Here is a 13,898-nt window from a genome sequence, read left to right on the forward strand (position 1 = left end):
CTCGGGCAGCAAGTTACAGACTGTTGAGTATCCTAATGTTGCAAGTTATAGACTGGTGAACTGTGAGTAACCTAGTGCAGCATGTTATCGACTGGTGAACTGTTGAGGTGTCACCTCATGCAGCAAGTTATAGACTGGGAATCTGTTGAGTATCCATGTGCAGCAAGTTATGGACTGGTGAACGGTTGAATAGGCTATAGACTGGGGAACTGTTGAGTATCCTAAAGCTGCAAGTTATAGACTGGTGATCTGTTGAGTATCCACGTGCAGCACGTTATAGACTGGTGAACTGTTGAGTAGCCTGAAGCTGAAAGTTATAGACTGGTGAACAGTTGAGTAGCCTGAAGCTGAAAGTTATAGACTGGTGAACAGTTGAGGAGTAACCTATTGCAGCACGTTATGGACTAGTGAACATTTGAGGAGTAACCTATTGCAGCACGTTATGGACTGGTGAACTGTTAAGGAGTAACCTCGTGCAGCAAGTTATAGACTGGTGAACAATTGAGGAGTAATCTAGTGCAGCAAGTTATAGACTGGTGAACTGTTGAGGAGTTAGCTCTCGCAGCAAGTTAGTGTCATTCCCCCATGCCTTTTCACCCACTCCCTAACATTATTTCTATTCAGATAATCTAGTGCCCTCGAATGCCTCGTTTGATTCTGCCTCCACTAGCCTTTCAGGCAGTGCGTTGAAGACCCCATCTGTAAGATATAGGAGCAGAATTAAGCCATTCGGCCCATTAAGTCTGCTCTGCTGTTCAATCATGGCTGATATTTTCTCATCCCCATTCTCCTGCCGTCTCCCCATAACCCCTGATTCCCTTATTAGTCGAGAACCTATCTATCTCTGTCTTAAAGACACTCAGTGATTTGGCCTGCGCAACCTTCTGCGGCCAAAAGTTCCAGAGATTCGCTACTCTCTGACTGAAGAAATTCGTCCTCATCTCAGTTTTAAAGTATCGTCCCTTCAGTCCGAGGCTGTGCCCTCAAGTTAAGTTTTAATAAGATCCCCTCCGCAACCACTCGCTCTGTTTATAAAAAAAAAGCTGCTGGGTTGCCACGAAAACCCATCTGATTCCTCACTATGCACCAGGGAAGTGCCCTCTTTCTCCAGTCCGGGGTTGGCCTACGATGGTTCCACTGTATGTGCTCTCTGAAGTGGCCTGCAAGCCATCCCTGTCTTGGGGCAACTGGAGATGAGCCAAAAATCTGGCCTTTCCAACGTCATGCACAAACAGAATGAATGATTAAGGTTGTCTGTGATTACAACGATCTGACCATTTACTTCAACTTTTGTTGTAGGCAAAGTTGGCTATCAGAGAGCTTTTACCAAATGGTCTGCGTGAGCCAATTAGTAAAGTGCGATCGAGTGTAGCCTATGCTATATCGGCAATAGCTCACTGGGATTGGCCTGAGGCGTGGCCTGAGCTCTTCAGACTACTGATGGAAATGCTGATCAGCGGTGATGTGAATGCAGTGCATGGGGCCATGCGGGTTCTTACTGGTACGAATAACAGGACGTTGTCTCAGAAATCTCAACCTGGTTTCAGAAAAGTATTTTTGTTGACATTTTCCTTTTCTAAAACTCAAAATAAACAACTCCATACAAAAGAAACACCATTTATAAACCCCTACCCTCGAAGAGAGAAATTACCCCCCCCCCCGGCCATCCCACTTCCTGTTATCAATTCCTAAAGATAAAAGACAAAGGTCACCACCTCCGGCAGGCCCGGATCCAGGACCCATTCCAGACAGCCACCAATCCCGTCCCTAGAACGAGACACTTAAAAGCCATTAGCCCTAGTCAGATCTTTCGACCAGAAAGTCACTCTCATCCTCGCCGGGTACCCATGATTCTGAGGTTCTTTGCCCTCAGTGTCTTCCTCTCCTCTATGTGCAACATCTCGGCTTCCAATGAGGTGCTTCGGTCCCCATGCTGTGGCGAGGCTGTCTCCACACCTTCATCTCAATGCTCCTTCACAGCCTCCGAGGTCTTTTCCAGCTTCCTCAAATTAGTCCAAGTGCCTCTTCAATTGACTGCTCAGTGATTTTCATCATCACCCTGTCATGCACCCCGAAATGCTTCACAAACTGTTTTTCAAACTCCTGCGCTGTCACCTCAGTCAGTGTTTCCACTGTGATATGAGCAGGCACACCCAAGGCTGCATTCGTCGCCTTCCCTCCTGAGTTTTGCGGGCTTTCTGGCTTCGGTTTTGGTAGCCAAATTCCTCGGAAACCAGGTTAAAAAGTAAATAAAAAACATAGAGCTACCTTCTCCCGGAAGTCCATCCTCCACCTGTTTTAAACAGACTGCCATAGTTCAAAATCATTCAAGTGCAGGAGCATTCTGAGGGGGAAAACAGACTATTCACACTTCCTGACTCCTCTTTGTTGTTTTCTCTGCAGAGTTCACCCGAGAAGTGACGGATACACAGATGCCACTGGTGGCCCCTGTAATTTTGCCTGAAATGTACAAGATTTTTACTATGGCTGAGGTGAGTAACCTAAGGCAGTAATTGTTCTTTAGGATCCCCAGCGTTAATGAACCCTCCAAGTAAAATAATGCTTCATCTTGAGTTTCTGAATTTTACACTTTAAAGGTATTTTCTTTGATTCTTTCCTGAGTTGTGGGCACCTCTGGCTCGGCCAACATTTAATGCCCCCTCCCTATTTGCCCTTGAGAAGGTTACAAGTAAGTTACAAAATGTGACATTTATCAGATTATGTTTTGGGACTATCTCTTTGATTTAGGGTAAAACGGAGGAATGAAGAGGTCATGTAACGTGTTCTGAATTCTGCCCAACAACCTTGGATGGCTTGGTGGTTATAAAGTGCGGCCCAGGCTCTTTGACTGGGAAGAAGGTGTAAGATATCACCCCTGAAAACTGTGGGTAAACCGTTCGCCTCCAAGGCACACTGGATGATGGGGCAGTTATTTAAGATTGAATGGAATTGGGTCAAGTGGTTAGACAATGAGCATTTCTACCTGGATACAATAACCATACTATTAACGCTGCCATGGAGGTAAAAGGGGATGAGTCCATAGCAAGCCATTGTAGTATTCGCTTCTCTATTCTTTCAGGGGTTGTGGGGCTGGTTGGTCCAGCATTTGTTGCCCATCTGTAATTGTCCTTGGAACTGAGAGGCTTGCTAAACCATTTCAGAGTCAACCACATTGCTGTGGGTCTGGAGTCACATGTAGACCAGACCAGGTAAGGATGGCAAATTTCCTTCACTGAAGAACCAGTTAGGACAAAGGATAATAGTTTCATGGTCACCATTATTGGACATCTGCCGACACTCCTGATAACATTGCTTACTGAGAATCCATCCACCTCTGACTTAAAAATATTCAAAGACTCTGATTCCATTTCCTTTTCAGGAAGAGAGTTCCAAATTCTCACCATCATCTTAGAACTTGGAACAGTCCAGCACAGTACAGGCCCTTCAGTCCACAATATTGCGCCGACCATTTATCCTAATCTAAGATCAACCTAACCTACACCCCTTCAATTTACTGCTGTCCATGTGCTTGTCTAAGAGTCGCTTAAATGTCCCTAATGACTCAGACTCCACCACCTCTGCTGGCAGTGCATTCCACACACCCACCACTGTCTGTGCAAAGAACCTACCTCTGACATCTCCCCTATACCTTCTTCTAATCATTTTAAAACTATATCCCCTCGTGACAGCCATTTCCGCCCTGGGGGAAAGTCTCTGGCTGTCCACTCTATCCATACCTCTCATCACCTTGTACACCTCTATCAAGTCACCTCTTCCTTCAGCACGGTAGCAGAGTGGTTAGCACAATTGCTTCACAGCTCCAGGATTCCCGGCTTGGGTCACTGTCTGTGCGGAGTCTGCACATTCTTCCCGTGTGTGCGTGGATTTCCTCCGGATGCTCCGGTTTCCTCCCACAGTCCAAAGATGCGCAGGTTAGGTGGATTGGCCATGCTAAATTGCCCTTAGTGTCCAAAATTGACCTTAGTGTTGGGTGAGGTTATGGGGATAGGGTGAAGGTGGGGTGGGGTTATGGGGATAGGGGCTGGTTTAGCTCACTGGGCTAAATCGCTGGCTTTTAAAGCAGACCAAGCAGGCCAGCAGCACGGTTCGATTCCCGTACCAGCCTCCCCGGACAGGCGCCGGAATGTGGCGACTAGGGGCTTTTCACAGTAACTTCATTGAAGCCTACTCGTGACAATAAGCGATTTTCATTTCATTTCATTTTCAGGTGTGGGCTTGGTTAGGGTGCTCTTTCCAAGAGCCGGTGCAGACTCGATGGGCCGAATAGCCTCCTTCTGCACTGTAAATTCTATGAAATTCTTCGCTCCAGTGATAAAAGCCCTTGCTCCGTCAACTTTTCTTCATAAGACATGCCCTCCAGTCCAGGCAGCATCCTGGTAAATCTCCTCTGTACCCTCTCCAAAGCATCCACATCCTTCCTATAATGAGGCAACCAGAACTGGACACAGTATTCCAAGTGTGGTCGAACCAGGGTTTTATAAAGCTGCAGTAAAACCTTGCGTCTCTTAAACTCAATCCCCCTGTTAATGAAAGCCAACACACCATACGCTTTCTTAACAAACGTATCAACCTGGGTGGCAACTTTGAGGGATCTATGTACGTGGTCCCAAGATCCTTCTGTTCCTCCACACTTCCAAGAATCCTGCCCTGTATTCAGCATTCATATTCGACCTTCCAAAATGAATCGCTTTACATTTATCTACGTTGAACTCCACCTGCCACTTCTCAGCCCAGCTCTGCACCTTGTCAATGTCCTGTTGTAACCTGCAACAGCCCTCGACACTATCTACAACTCCACCAACCTTTGTGCCGTCGGCAAACTTCCTAACCCACCCTTCCACTTCCTCATCCAAGTCATTTATAAAAACCACAAAGAGCAGAGGTCCCAGAACAGATCCCTGCAGGACCACTGGCCACCTACCTCCAGGTGGAATACTTTCCATCCACTACCACTTGCTGTCGTCTTTTGGCCAGCTAATTCTGTATCCAGACAGCCAGATTTGCTTTGTATCCCATGCCCCCTAACTTTCTGAATGAGCCTACCATGGGAAACCTTATCAAATGCCTTACTGAAATTCATGTACACTACATCCACTGCCCGGCCTTCATCAGTGTGTCTTGTCGCATCCTCAAAGAATTCAATGCTGCTTGTGGGGCATGATTCTTAGTGAAGAAAAGTTTGCCTCAGCTCCGTTTTAAATGGGTGACCCCTTATTTTTAAATCGTGACCTCCTAGTTCTAAATTCTCCCACAAGACAAAACATCCTCTCCACATCCGCCCTGTCAAGACCTCTTCGATCTTATGTTTCAATGAAGTCGCCGCTTACTCTTCTAAACTCCATGTCCAAGTCCAGCCTGTCCAACCTCTCCTCATAACACAATCCGTCCATTCCAGGTATCCGTCCAGAGCACCTGTAAGTGGCTTCCAACACACTTCCACCTTTCCTTAAATACTGTGACCAATAATGTACACAATACTCCAGATGTGGTCTCACCAATGCACTGTACAACTGAAGCATAACCTCCCTACTTTTGTAATCAATTCCCATCGCAATAAACATTAGCTCTCCTAATCACTTGCTGTATCTGTATACTAGTGATTCATACACGAGGACACCCAGATCCCTCTGCATCTCAGAGCCCTGTAACTCTCACCATTTAGATAATATGCTTCTTTTTTATTCTTCCTGCCAAAATGGACAATTTAATCAGATCTTTGCCCACTCATGTAACCAATCTATATATTTTTGTAGCCTCTTGTGTCCTCTTCACAACATACTTTCTTCCCCATCTTTGTGTCATCAGCAAATTGGCAGCCGTTCTTTAATCCAAGTCATTTATATAATTTGTAAAAAGTTGAGGTTCCAGCACTGATCCCAGTGAACACCACTTATTACACCCTGCCAACCAGAAAATGTCAATTTATGTCCCAGGTTTGATCTCGGCTCTGGGTCACTGTCCGTGTGGAGTTTGCACATTCTAAACGTGTTTGCGTGGGTTTCGTCCCTGTTAGTCAGCCAATCTTCTACCCATGTTACCACCTATTTCATAAGCTTTTATTTTTCACAATAACTTTTTACGGTGGAACTTTGTCAAATACCTTCTGCAATTGGAATCTTGGTCACAACTGTACAAAACGGTATCTGTTCACTGGTTCCCCTTGATCCATGTTACTTTGTCAAAGAACTAATTGGTTAAACATTATTTTCTTTTCACAAAACCTTCTTGAATCTGCCTGATTTCTGGTGGTGCAGTAGTTAGCACTGTTGCCTCACGACGCTGAGGTCCCAGGTTCGATCTCAGCTCTGGGTCACTGTCCGTGTGGAGTTTGCACATTCTAAACGTGTTTGCGTGGGTTTCGTCCCCACAACCAAAAGATGTGCAGGGTAGGTGGATTGGCCACGCTAATTTGTCCCTTCATTGTAAAAAATGAATTGGGTACTCTAAATTTATATATATATATGAAAAAAAGACTCTGCCTGATAACCGTGAGTTTATCACAATTGCTTCACAGCTCCAGGGTCCCAGGTTCGATTCCGGCTTGGGTCACTGTCCGTGCGGAGTCTGCACATCCTCCACATGTGTGTGTGTGGGTTTTCTCTGGGTGCTCTGGTTTCCTCCCACAGTCCAAAGATGTGCAGGTTAGGTGGATTGGCCATGATAAATTGCCCTTAGTGTCCAAACATGCCCTTAGTGTTGGGTGGGGTTACTGGGTTATGGGGATAGGGTGGAGGTGTGGACCTTGGGTAGGGTGCTCTTTCCAAGAGCCTGTGCAGACTCGATGGGCCGAATGGCCTCCTTCTGCACTGTAAATTCTATGATATCCAAGTGCCCTGTTATAACTTTAACAGCTCTAACATATTCCCTGCGACAGATATTTAGCTAACTGACCTGTTTTCCACTTTTGGACTTTTTCTTACTTGTTGGAATGTATCTATTCTGTGTATTCTGAAATATCCCCTCAAATGTCTGTCACTGTATCTCTATTGACCGATCCCTTAACCTAATTTCACTTTCGCCAGCTCAGCTTTTACACCTTCACAATTGCCCGTATTTCAGTTTAAAATAATAGTCTCGACCCACTCCTCTCTCCCTCAAACTGAATATAAAATTCAATCATATTATAGTCGCTGCTACCTCGGGGCACCTTCACAATAAAATCATTAATTAATTCCATCTCGTTGCTCCATGCCAGGTCTAGTATAGCCTACACTCTGGCTCCAGAACATGCTGTTTTACGAAATTAATCTGAGAACATTCTATGAACTCCTCATCTAGGTTATTTTTGCCCATATAACTTTTCCAGACTACATGTCTAAAATTATTGCTGGGCCTTTCTGACAAGCTCCCATTATTTCTTCATTTATGCTCCACCCACCATGTGGTTACTGTTAAGTGGCCTGTACATGACTCCTACTGACTTCTTGCCTTCACCGTTTCTCATATCTACCCAAGCCGTATTCCCAAACCATTTCCACACCCTGGTTTTCTGAATACATAGAACAACATAGAACATACAGTGCAGAAGGAGGCCATTTGGCCCATCGAGGCTGCACTGACCCACTTAAGCCCTCACTTCCACCCTATCCCTTTAACCCAATAACCCCATCTAACCTTTTTGGACACTAAGGGGCAATTTAGCATTGCCAATCCACCTAAACTGAACATTTTTGGACTGTGGGTGGAAACCGGAGCATCAGGAGGAAACCCACGCAGATACGGGGAGAACGTGTAGACTCTGCACAGACAGTGATGCAAAGGGGAATCGAACCTGGGACCCGGGCGCTGTGAAGCCACAGTGTTATCCACTTGTGCTACCGTGCTGCCCAACTTGGCTCATCCCTCTCTACTGTACTAATACCATCATTAACTAACAGAGCCACCCCTCCACCATATCCTCGCTTCCTGTCCTCATCTATCCTATACCCTTAAATATTATGGTCCCAATCCATGTCCTTCTGCAGTCATGTCTCTAATGGTTATCAACATTTACTATGTGTGTTCTCAGTTCATCTGTTTAATTTCGAACGCTTCCAACATTCCGATCCAGAACTTTGTTTTATCCTTTTTATAACATCTGGTTTCTCTATTCATTTCTCATAGCTTTGTACACTCTATCCCTTCCTGTCACTCTGTTTTTCATTTCCTGTAATAATACCGTTCCCTTTTGCCTTGCCTCTACTTTTTGATTTATCGCTATTTCCAAATCGCATCTTTTTGTTCCTTAGCTCTGGGACAGCATCTTTCTCCAGCACTGCAATACTCTCCTTTATCAATAATACCGTTCCTCCTTCCTGCCTATCTTGCTTAAACACCTCGTATCCAGGGATACTTAACATCCAGTCCTGCCCTTTGAACCAGGTTTCTGTTATCGCCACAGTATCATTTCTCCACATGGCAATATAAGAACATAAGAACTAGGAGCAGGAGTAGGCCATCTGGCCCCTCGAGCCTGCTCCGCCATTCAATGAGATCATGGCTGATCTTTTGTGGACTCAGCTCCACTTTCCGGCCCGAGCACCATAACCCTTAAATCCCTTTATTCTTCAAAAAACTATCTATCTTTACCTTAAAAACATGTAATGAAGGAGCCTCAACTGCTTCACTGGGCAAGGAATTCCATAGATTCACAACCCTTTGGGTGAAGAAGTTCCTCCTAAACTCAGTCCTAAATCTACTTCCCCTTATTTTGAGGCTATGTCCCCTAGTTCTGCTGTCACCCGCCAGTGGAAACAACCTGCCCGCATCTATCCTATCTATTCCCTTCATAATTTTAAATGTTTCTATAAGATCCCCCCTCATCCTTCTAAATTCCAATGAGTACAGTCCCAGTCTACTCAACCTCTCCTCATAATCCAACCCCTTCAGCTCTGGGATTAACCTAGTGAAACTCCTCTGCACACCCTCCAGCGCCAGTGCGTCCTTTCTCAAGTAAGGAGACCAAAACTGAACACAATACTCCAGGTGTGGCCTCACTAACACCTTATACAATTGCAACATAACCTCCCTAGTCTTAAACTCCATCCCTCTAGCAATGAAGGACAAAATTCCATTTGCCTTCTTAATCGCCTGTTGCACTTGTAAACCAACCTTCTGTGACTCATGCACTAGCACACCCAAGTCTCTCTGAACAGCGTCATGCTTTAATATTTTATCGTTTAAATAATAATCCCGTTTGCTGTTATTCCTACCAAAATGGATAACTTCACATTTGTCAACATTGTATTCCATCTGCCAGACCCTAGCCCATTCACTTAACCTATCCAAATCCCTCTGCAGACTTCCAGTATCCTCTGCACTTTTCGCTTTACCACTCATCTTAGTGTCATCTGCAAACTTGGACACATTGCCCTTGGTCCCCAACTCCAAATCATCTATGTAAATTGTGAACAATTGTGGGCCCAACACGGATCCCTGAGGGACACTACTAGCTACTGATTGCCAACCAGAGAAACACCCATTTATCCCAACTCTTTGCTTTCTATTAATTAACCAATCCTCTATCCATGCTACTACTTTACCCTTAATGCCATGCAGCTTTATCTTATGCAGCAACCTTTTGTGTGGCACCTTGTCAAAGGCTTTCTGGAAATCCAGATATACCACATCCATCGGCTCCCCGTTATCTACTGCACTGGTAATGTCCTCAAAAAATTCCACTAAATTAGTTAGGCATGACCTGCCCTTTACGAACCCATGCTGTGTCTGCCCAATGGGACAATTTCTATCCAGATGCCTCGCAATTTCTTCCTTGACGATAGATTCCAGCATCTTCCCTACTACCGAAGTTAAGCTCACTGGCCTATAATTTCCTGCTTTCTGGCTACCTCCTTTTTTAAACAGTGGCGTCACGTTTGCTAATTTCCAATCCACCGGGACCACCCCAGAGTCTAGTGAATTTCGGTAAATTATCACTAGTGCATCTGCAATTTCCCTAGCCATCTCTTTTAGCACTCTGGGATGCATTCCATCAGGGCCAGGAGACTTGTCTACCTTTAGCCCCATTAGCTTGCCCATCACTACCTCCTTAGTGATAACAATCCTCTCAAGGTCCTCACCTGTCAGAGCCTCATTTCTATCAGTCGCTGGCATGTTATTTGTGTCTTCTACTGTGAAGACCGACCCAAAAAACCTGTTCAGTTCCTCAGCCATTTCTTCATTTCCCATTATTAAAACTCCCTTCTCATCCTCTAAAGGACCAATATTTACCTTAGCCACTCTTTTTTGTTTTATATATTTGTAAAAACTTTTACTGTCTGTTTTTATATTCTGAGCAAGTTTACTCTCATACTCTACCTTACTCTTCTTTATAGCTTTTTTAGTAGCTTTCTGTTGCCCCCTAAAGATTTCCCAGTCCTCTAATCTCCCAGCAATCTTTGCCACTTTATATGCTTTTTCCTTCAATTTGATACTCCCCCTTAGAACATAGAACAGTACAGCACAGAACAGGCCCTTCGGCCCTCGATGTTGTGCCGAGCAATGATCACCCTACTTAAACCCACGTTACCCGTAACCCAACAATCACCCCATTAACCTTACACTACGGGCAATTTAGCATGGCCAATCCACCTAACCTGCACATCTTTGGACTGTGGGAGGAAACCGGAGCACCCGGAGGAAACCAACGCACACACGGGGAGGACGTGCAGACTCCACATAGACAGTGACCCAGCCGGAAATCGAACCTGGGACCCTGGAGCTGTGAAGCATTGATGCTAACCACCATGCTACCGTGAGGCCCCTTATTTCCTTAGATATCCATGGTCGATTTTCCCTCTTTCTACCGTCCTTCCTTTTTGTTGGTATAAACCTTTGCTGAGCACTGTGAAAAATCGCTTGGAAGGTTCTCCACTGTTCCTCAACTGTTCCACCATAAAGTCTTAGCTCCCAGTCTACCTGAGCTAGTTCTTCTCTCATCCCCTTGTACTCTCCTTTGTTTAAACACAAAACACTAGTATTTGATTTTACTTTCTCACCCTCCATCTGTATTTTAAATTCCACCATATTGTGATCGCTCCTTCCGAGAGGATCCCTAACTATGAGATCATGAATCAATCCTGTCTCATTTCACAGGACAAGATCTAGGACCGCTTGTTCCCTCGTTGGTTCCATTACATACTGTTCTAGGAAATTATCGCGGATACATTCTATAAACTCCTCCTCAAGGTTGCCTTGACCGACCTGGTTAAACCAATCGACATGTAGATTAAAATCCCCCATGATAACTGCTGTACCATTTCTACATGCATCAGTTATTTCTTTGTTTATTGCCTGGCCCACCATAACGTTACTATTTGGTGGCCGATAGACTACTCCTATCAGTGACTTTTTCGCATTACTATTTCTGATTTCCACCCAAATGGATTCAACCTTATCCTCCATAGCACCGATGTCATCCCTTACTATTGCCTGGATGTCATCCTTAAATAACAGAGCAACACCACCTCCCTTACCATCCACTCTGTCCTTCCGAATAGTTTGATACCCTCGGATATTTAACTACCAGTCGTGACCATCCTTTGACCATGTTTCAGTAATGGCCACTAAATCATAGTCATTTACGATGATTTGTGCCATCAACTCATTTACTTTATTCCGAATACTACGAGCATTCAGGTAAAGTACACTTATGTTGGTTTTTTTTCCTCTGTTTTGAATCTTAACATCTCCAGTTTTATTCCTTTTGTTATTACTGGGCCTATTCACTGAGCTCCACTCAGTCACTGTACCTTGTACTGTCGCCCTTTTAGATTTTTGACTATGTCTTCTCTGCCTTGCACTTTTCCCCTTACTTCCTTTTGCTTCTGTCCCTGTTTTACTACCTTCCAACTTCCTGCATCGGTTCCCATCCCCCTGCCACATTAGTTTAAACCCTCCCCAACAGCTCTAGAAAACACCCCCCCCCCCATGGACATCGGTTCCAGTCCTGCCCAGGTGCAGATCGTCCGGTTTGTACTGGTCCCACCTCCCCCAGAACCGGTCCCAATGCCCCAGGAATTTGAATCCCTCCCTCTTGCACCATCTCTCGAGCCACGCATTCATCCTATCTATCCTGACATTCCTACTCTGACTAGCTCATGGCACTGGTAGCAATCCTGAGATTGCTACCTTTGAGGTCCTACTTTTTAGTTTAACTCCTAACTCCCTGAATTCCGCTTGTAGGACCTCATCCTGTTTTTTACCTATATCGTTGGTGCCTATGTGCACCACGACAGCTGGCTGTTCACCCCCCCCCCCCCCCCCCCCCCCCCCAAAAGAATGTCCTGCAGCCGCTCCGAGACATCCTTGACCCTTGCACCAGGGAGGCAACATACTATCCTGGAGTCTCGATTGCGTCCACAGAACCGCCTGTCTATTCCCCTTACGATCGAGTCCCCTATCACTATAGCCCTGCCATTTTTCTTCCTGCTCCAATATGCACCTGTAACTCACCGGTCGTATTAACCACACTCCGTGCATTCACATATGCACACAGTAACCCTGATTTAGACTCTATTATATCCTTTACTCATTATTCCCTACTTGAGTGCTGTCTATTTCTCCAAGTATTCTGTGCCCCTTAGCTTCCTCTCTGATATTATTCCCTAGCTTCCACAGCCCTGCCGAGTAGTTTATATCCTCCCACACAGCACAGCAGAATGCCCGGCAAGGAACTCTGTCTTTGTGCAGGTGCGACCCCCTCAGTCTGTATAGGCCCCATTTCCCCAAGAGCTGGCCCCAGTGTCCCAAGGATCGAAATCCCCACCCTCCAGCACCATCTTGCATGCATTCATCTGTCTCATCCTCTTATTTCTATACTCACTTGCACATGATACTGGGAGAAATCTGGAGCTTTCTACCTCGTTTCTTAAATTCAGACTGCAGGACCCACATCCCTCTTTCTATCTGTCATTGGTACCAGTGTGGACCATGACAGCTGGCTGTTCATCCTTTACCCTCAGGGTGCTTTGGAACTGCTCAATGACACCCTTGACCCTGGCACCAACACACCAACCTGGATTTAACTCTGCAGCCACAGATGTCCCTAACTATTGAATAACCTATCACTATAGCTATTCCAGACTTTTGTACACTCTGGTGTAGTATACAAAATCCAACAATTCATCTGTAATAACTGATAAATTATTGTGAATGGAGATGAAGCTGTAGATGTTAATTTCAGTTTGTTTGCATAGGTTTACAGCATTCGAACTAGAGCACGTGCAGTTGAGATCTTCACCACATGTGCCAATCTTATCTGTGCAATTGAGGAGGTTGAGAAGGTAAGTGAAAGGTTTAAAGTTGGAATACCACATTTGATTTTTCAGGCCAACTCCTTTTAAGCAACAACCATCGCTATCGCAGTCACCCTGGCATCAACCTTAGAGCTTGAACATCCCCTGAGTCCGCATATGAGTCAAAACAAGGTGCAATCAGTCTGCAGACTCAATACCTTCTCTAGATTAACAGTTCCTTTGTGAAGTGTGATTGAGTTAACTTCCTTATCTTTACTTTAATATATTCACTGGAGGAAAGATAGGGAAAGTGGATATCTCTGGCATTGATATTAGACGTTAATGTAATACTGCAGCCTCAAGTTGATAGCACAGTACACTCTACCCTGACCATGGTTTTGTGTTATAAGACCATAAAACATGAGCAGAATTAGGCCATTCTGCCCATCGAGTCTGCTCCGCCATTGAATTAAGCTGATATGTTTTTCATCCCAATTCTCCTGCCCTTTCCCCAGAACCCCTGATCCCCCTATTTATGAAGGACCTATCTATCTCTGTCTTGAAGCCACTCAGTGATTTGGCCTCCGCTGGCTTTTGCGGCAAAGAGTTCCACAGATTCACCACCCTCTGGCTGAAGAAATTCCTCCTCATCTGAGTTCTGAC

General features: G+C 45.1%; 1 protein-coding gene across 3 annotated transcripts in view; it reads left to right on the forward strand.

Moving 5' to 3' along the window:
• ipo9 (importin 9) overlaps positions 1 to 13,898 on the forward strand; it is a 210,315-nt gene that overhangs the window by 52,031 nt on the left and 144,386 nt on the right. For 2 of the 3 annotated variants that reach the window (XR_005463359.1, XM_038819399.1), the window contains exons 4-6: positions 1,300 to 1,501; positions 2,404 to 2,492; positions 13,197 to 13,283. Coding sequence is in view for 2 of the 3 variants with exons in the window: in XM_038819399.1 (XP_038675327.1) it covers positions 1,300 to 1,501; positions 2,404 to 2,492; positions 13,197 to 13,283 (378 nt within the window). In the remaining variant the exon portion in view is untranslated. The remainder of the gene's footprint in view (positions 1 to 1,299; positions 1,502 to 2,403; positions 2,493 to 13,196; positions 13,284 to 13,898) is intronic. The other variant, XM_038819400.1, reaches the window with a different exon arrangement.

This window comes from Scyliorhinus canicula, chromosome 15 (genome assembly GCF_902713615.1).
Source record: "Scyliorhinus canicula chromosome 15, sScyCan1.1, whole genome shotgun sequence".
NCBI lineage: Eukaryota > Metazoa > Chordata > Chondrichthyes > Carcharhiniformes > Scyliorhinidae > Scyliorhinus > Scyliorhinus canicula.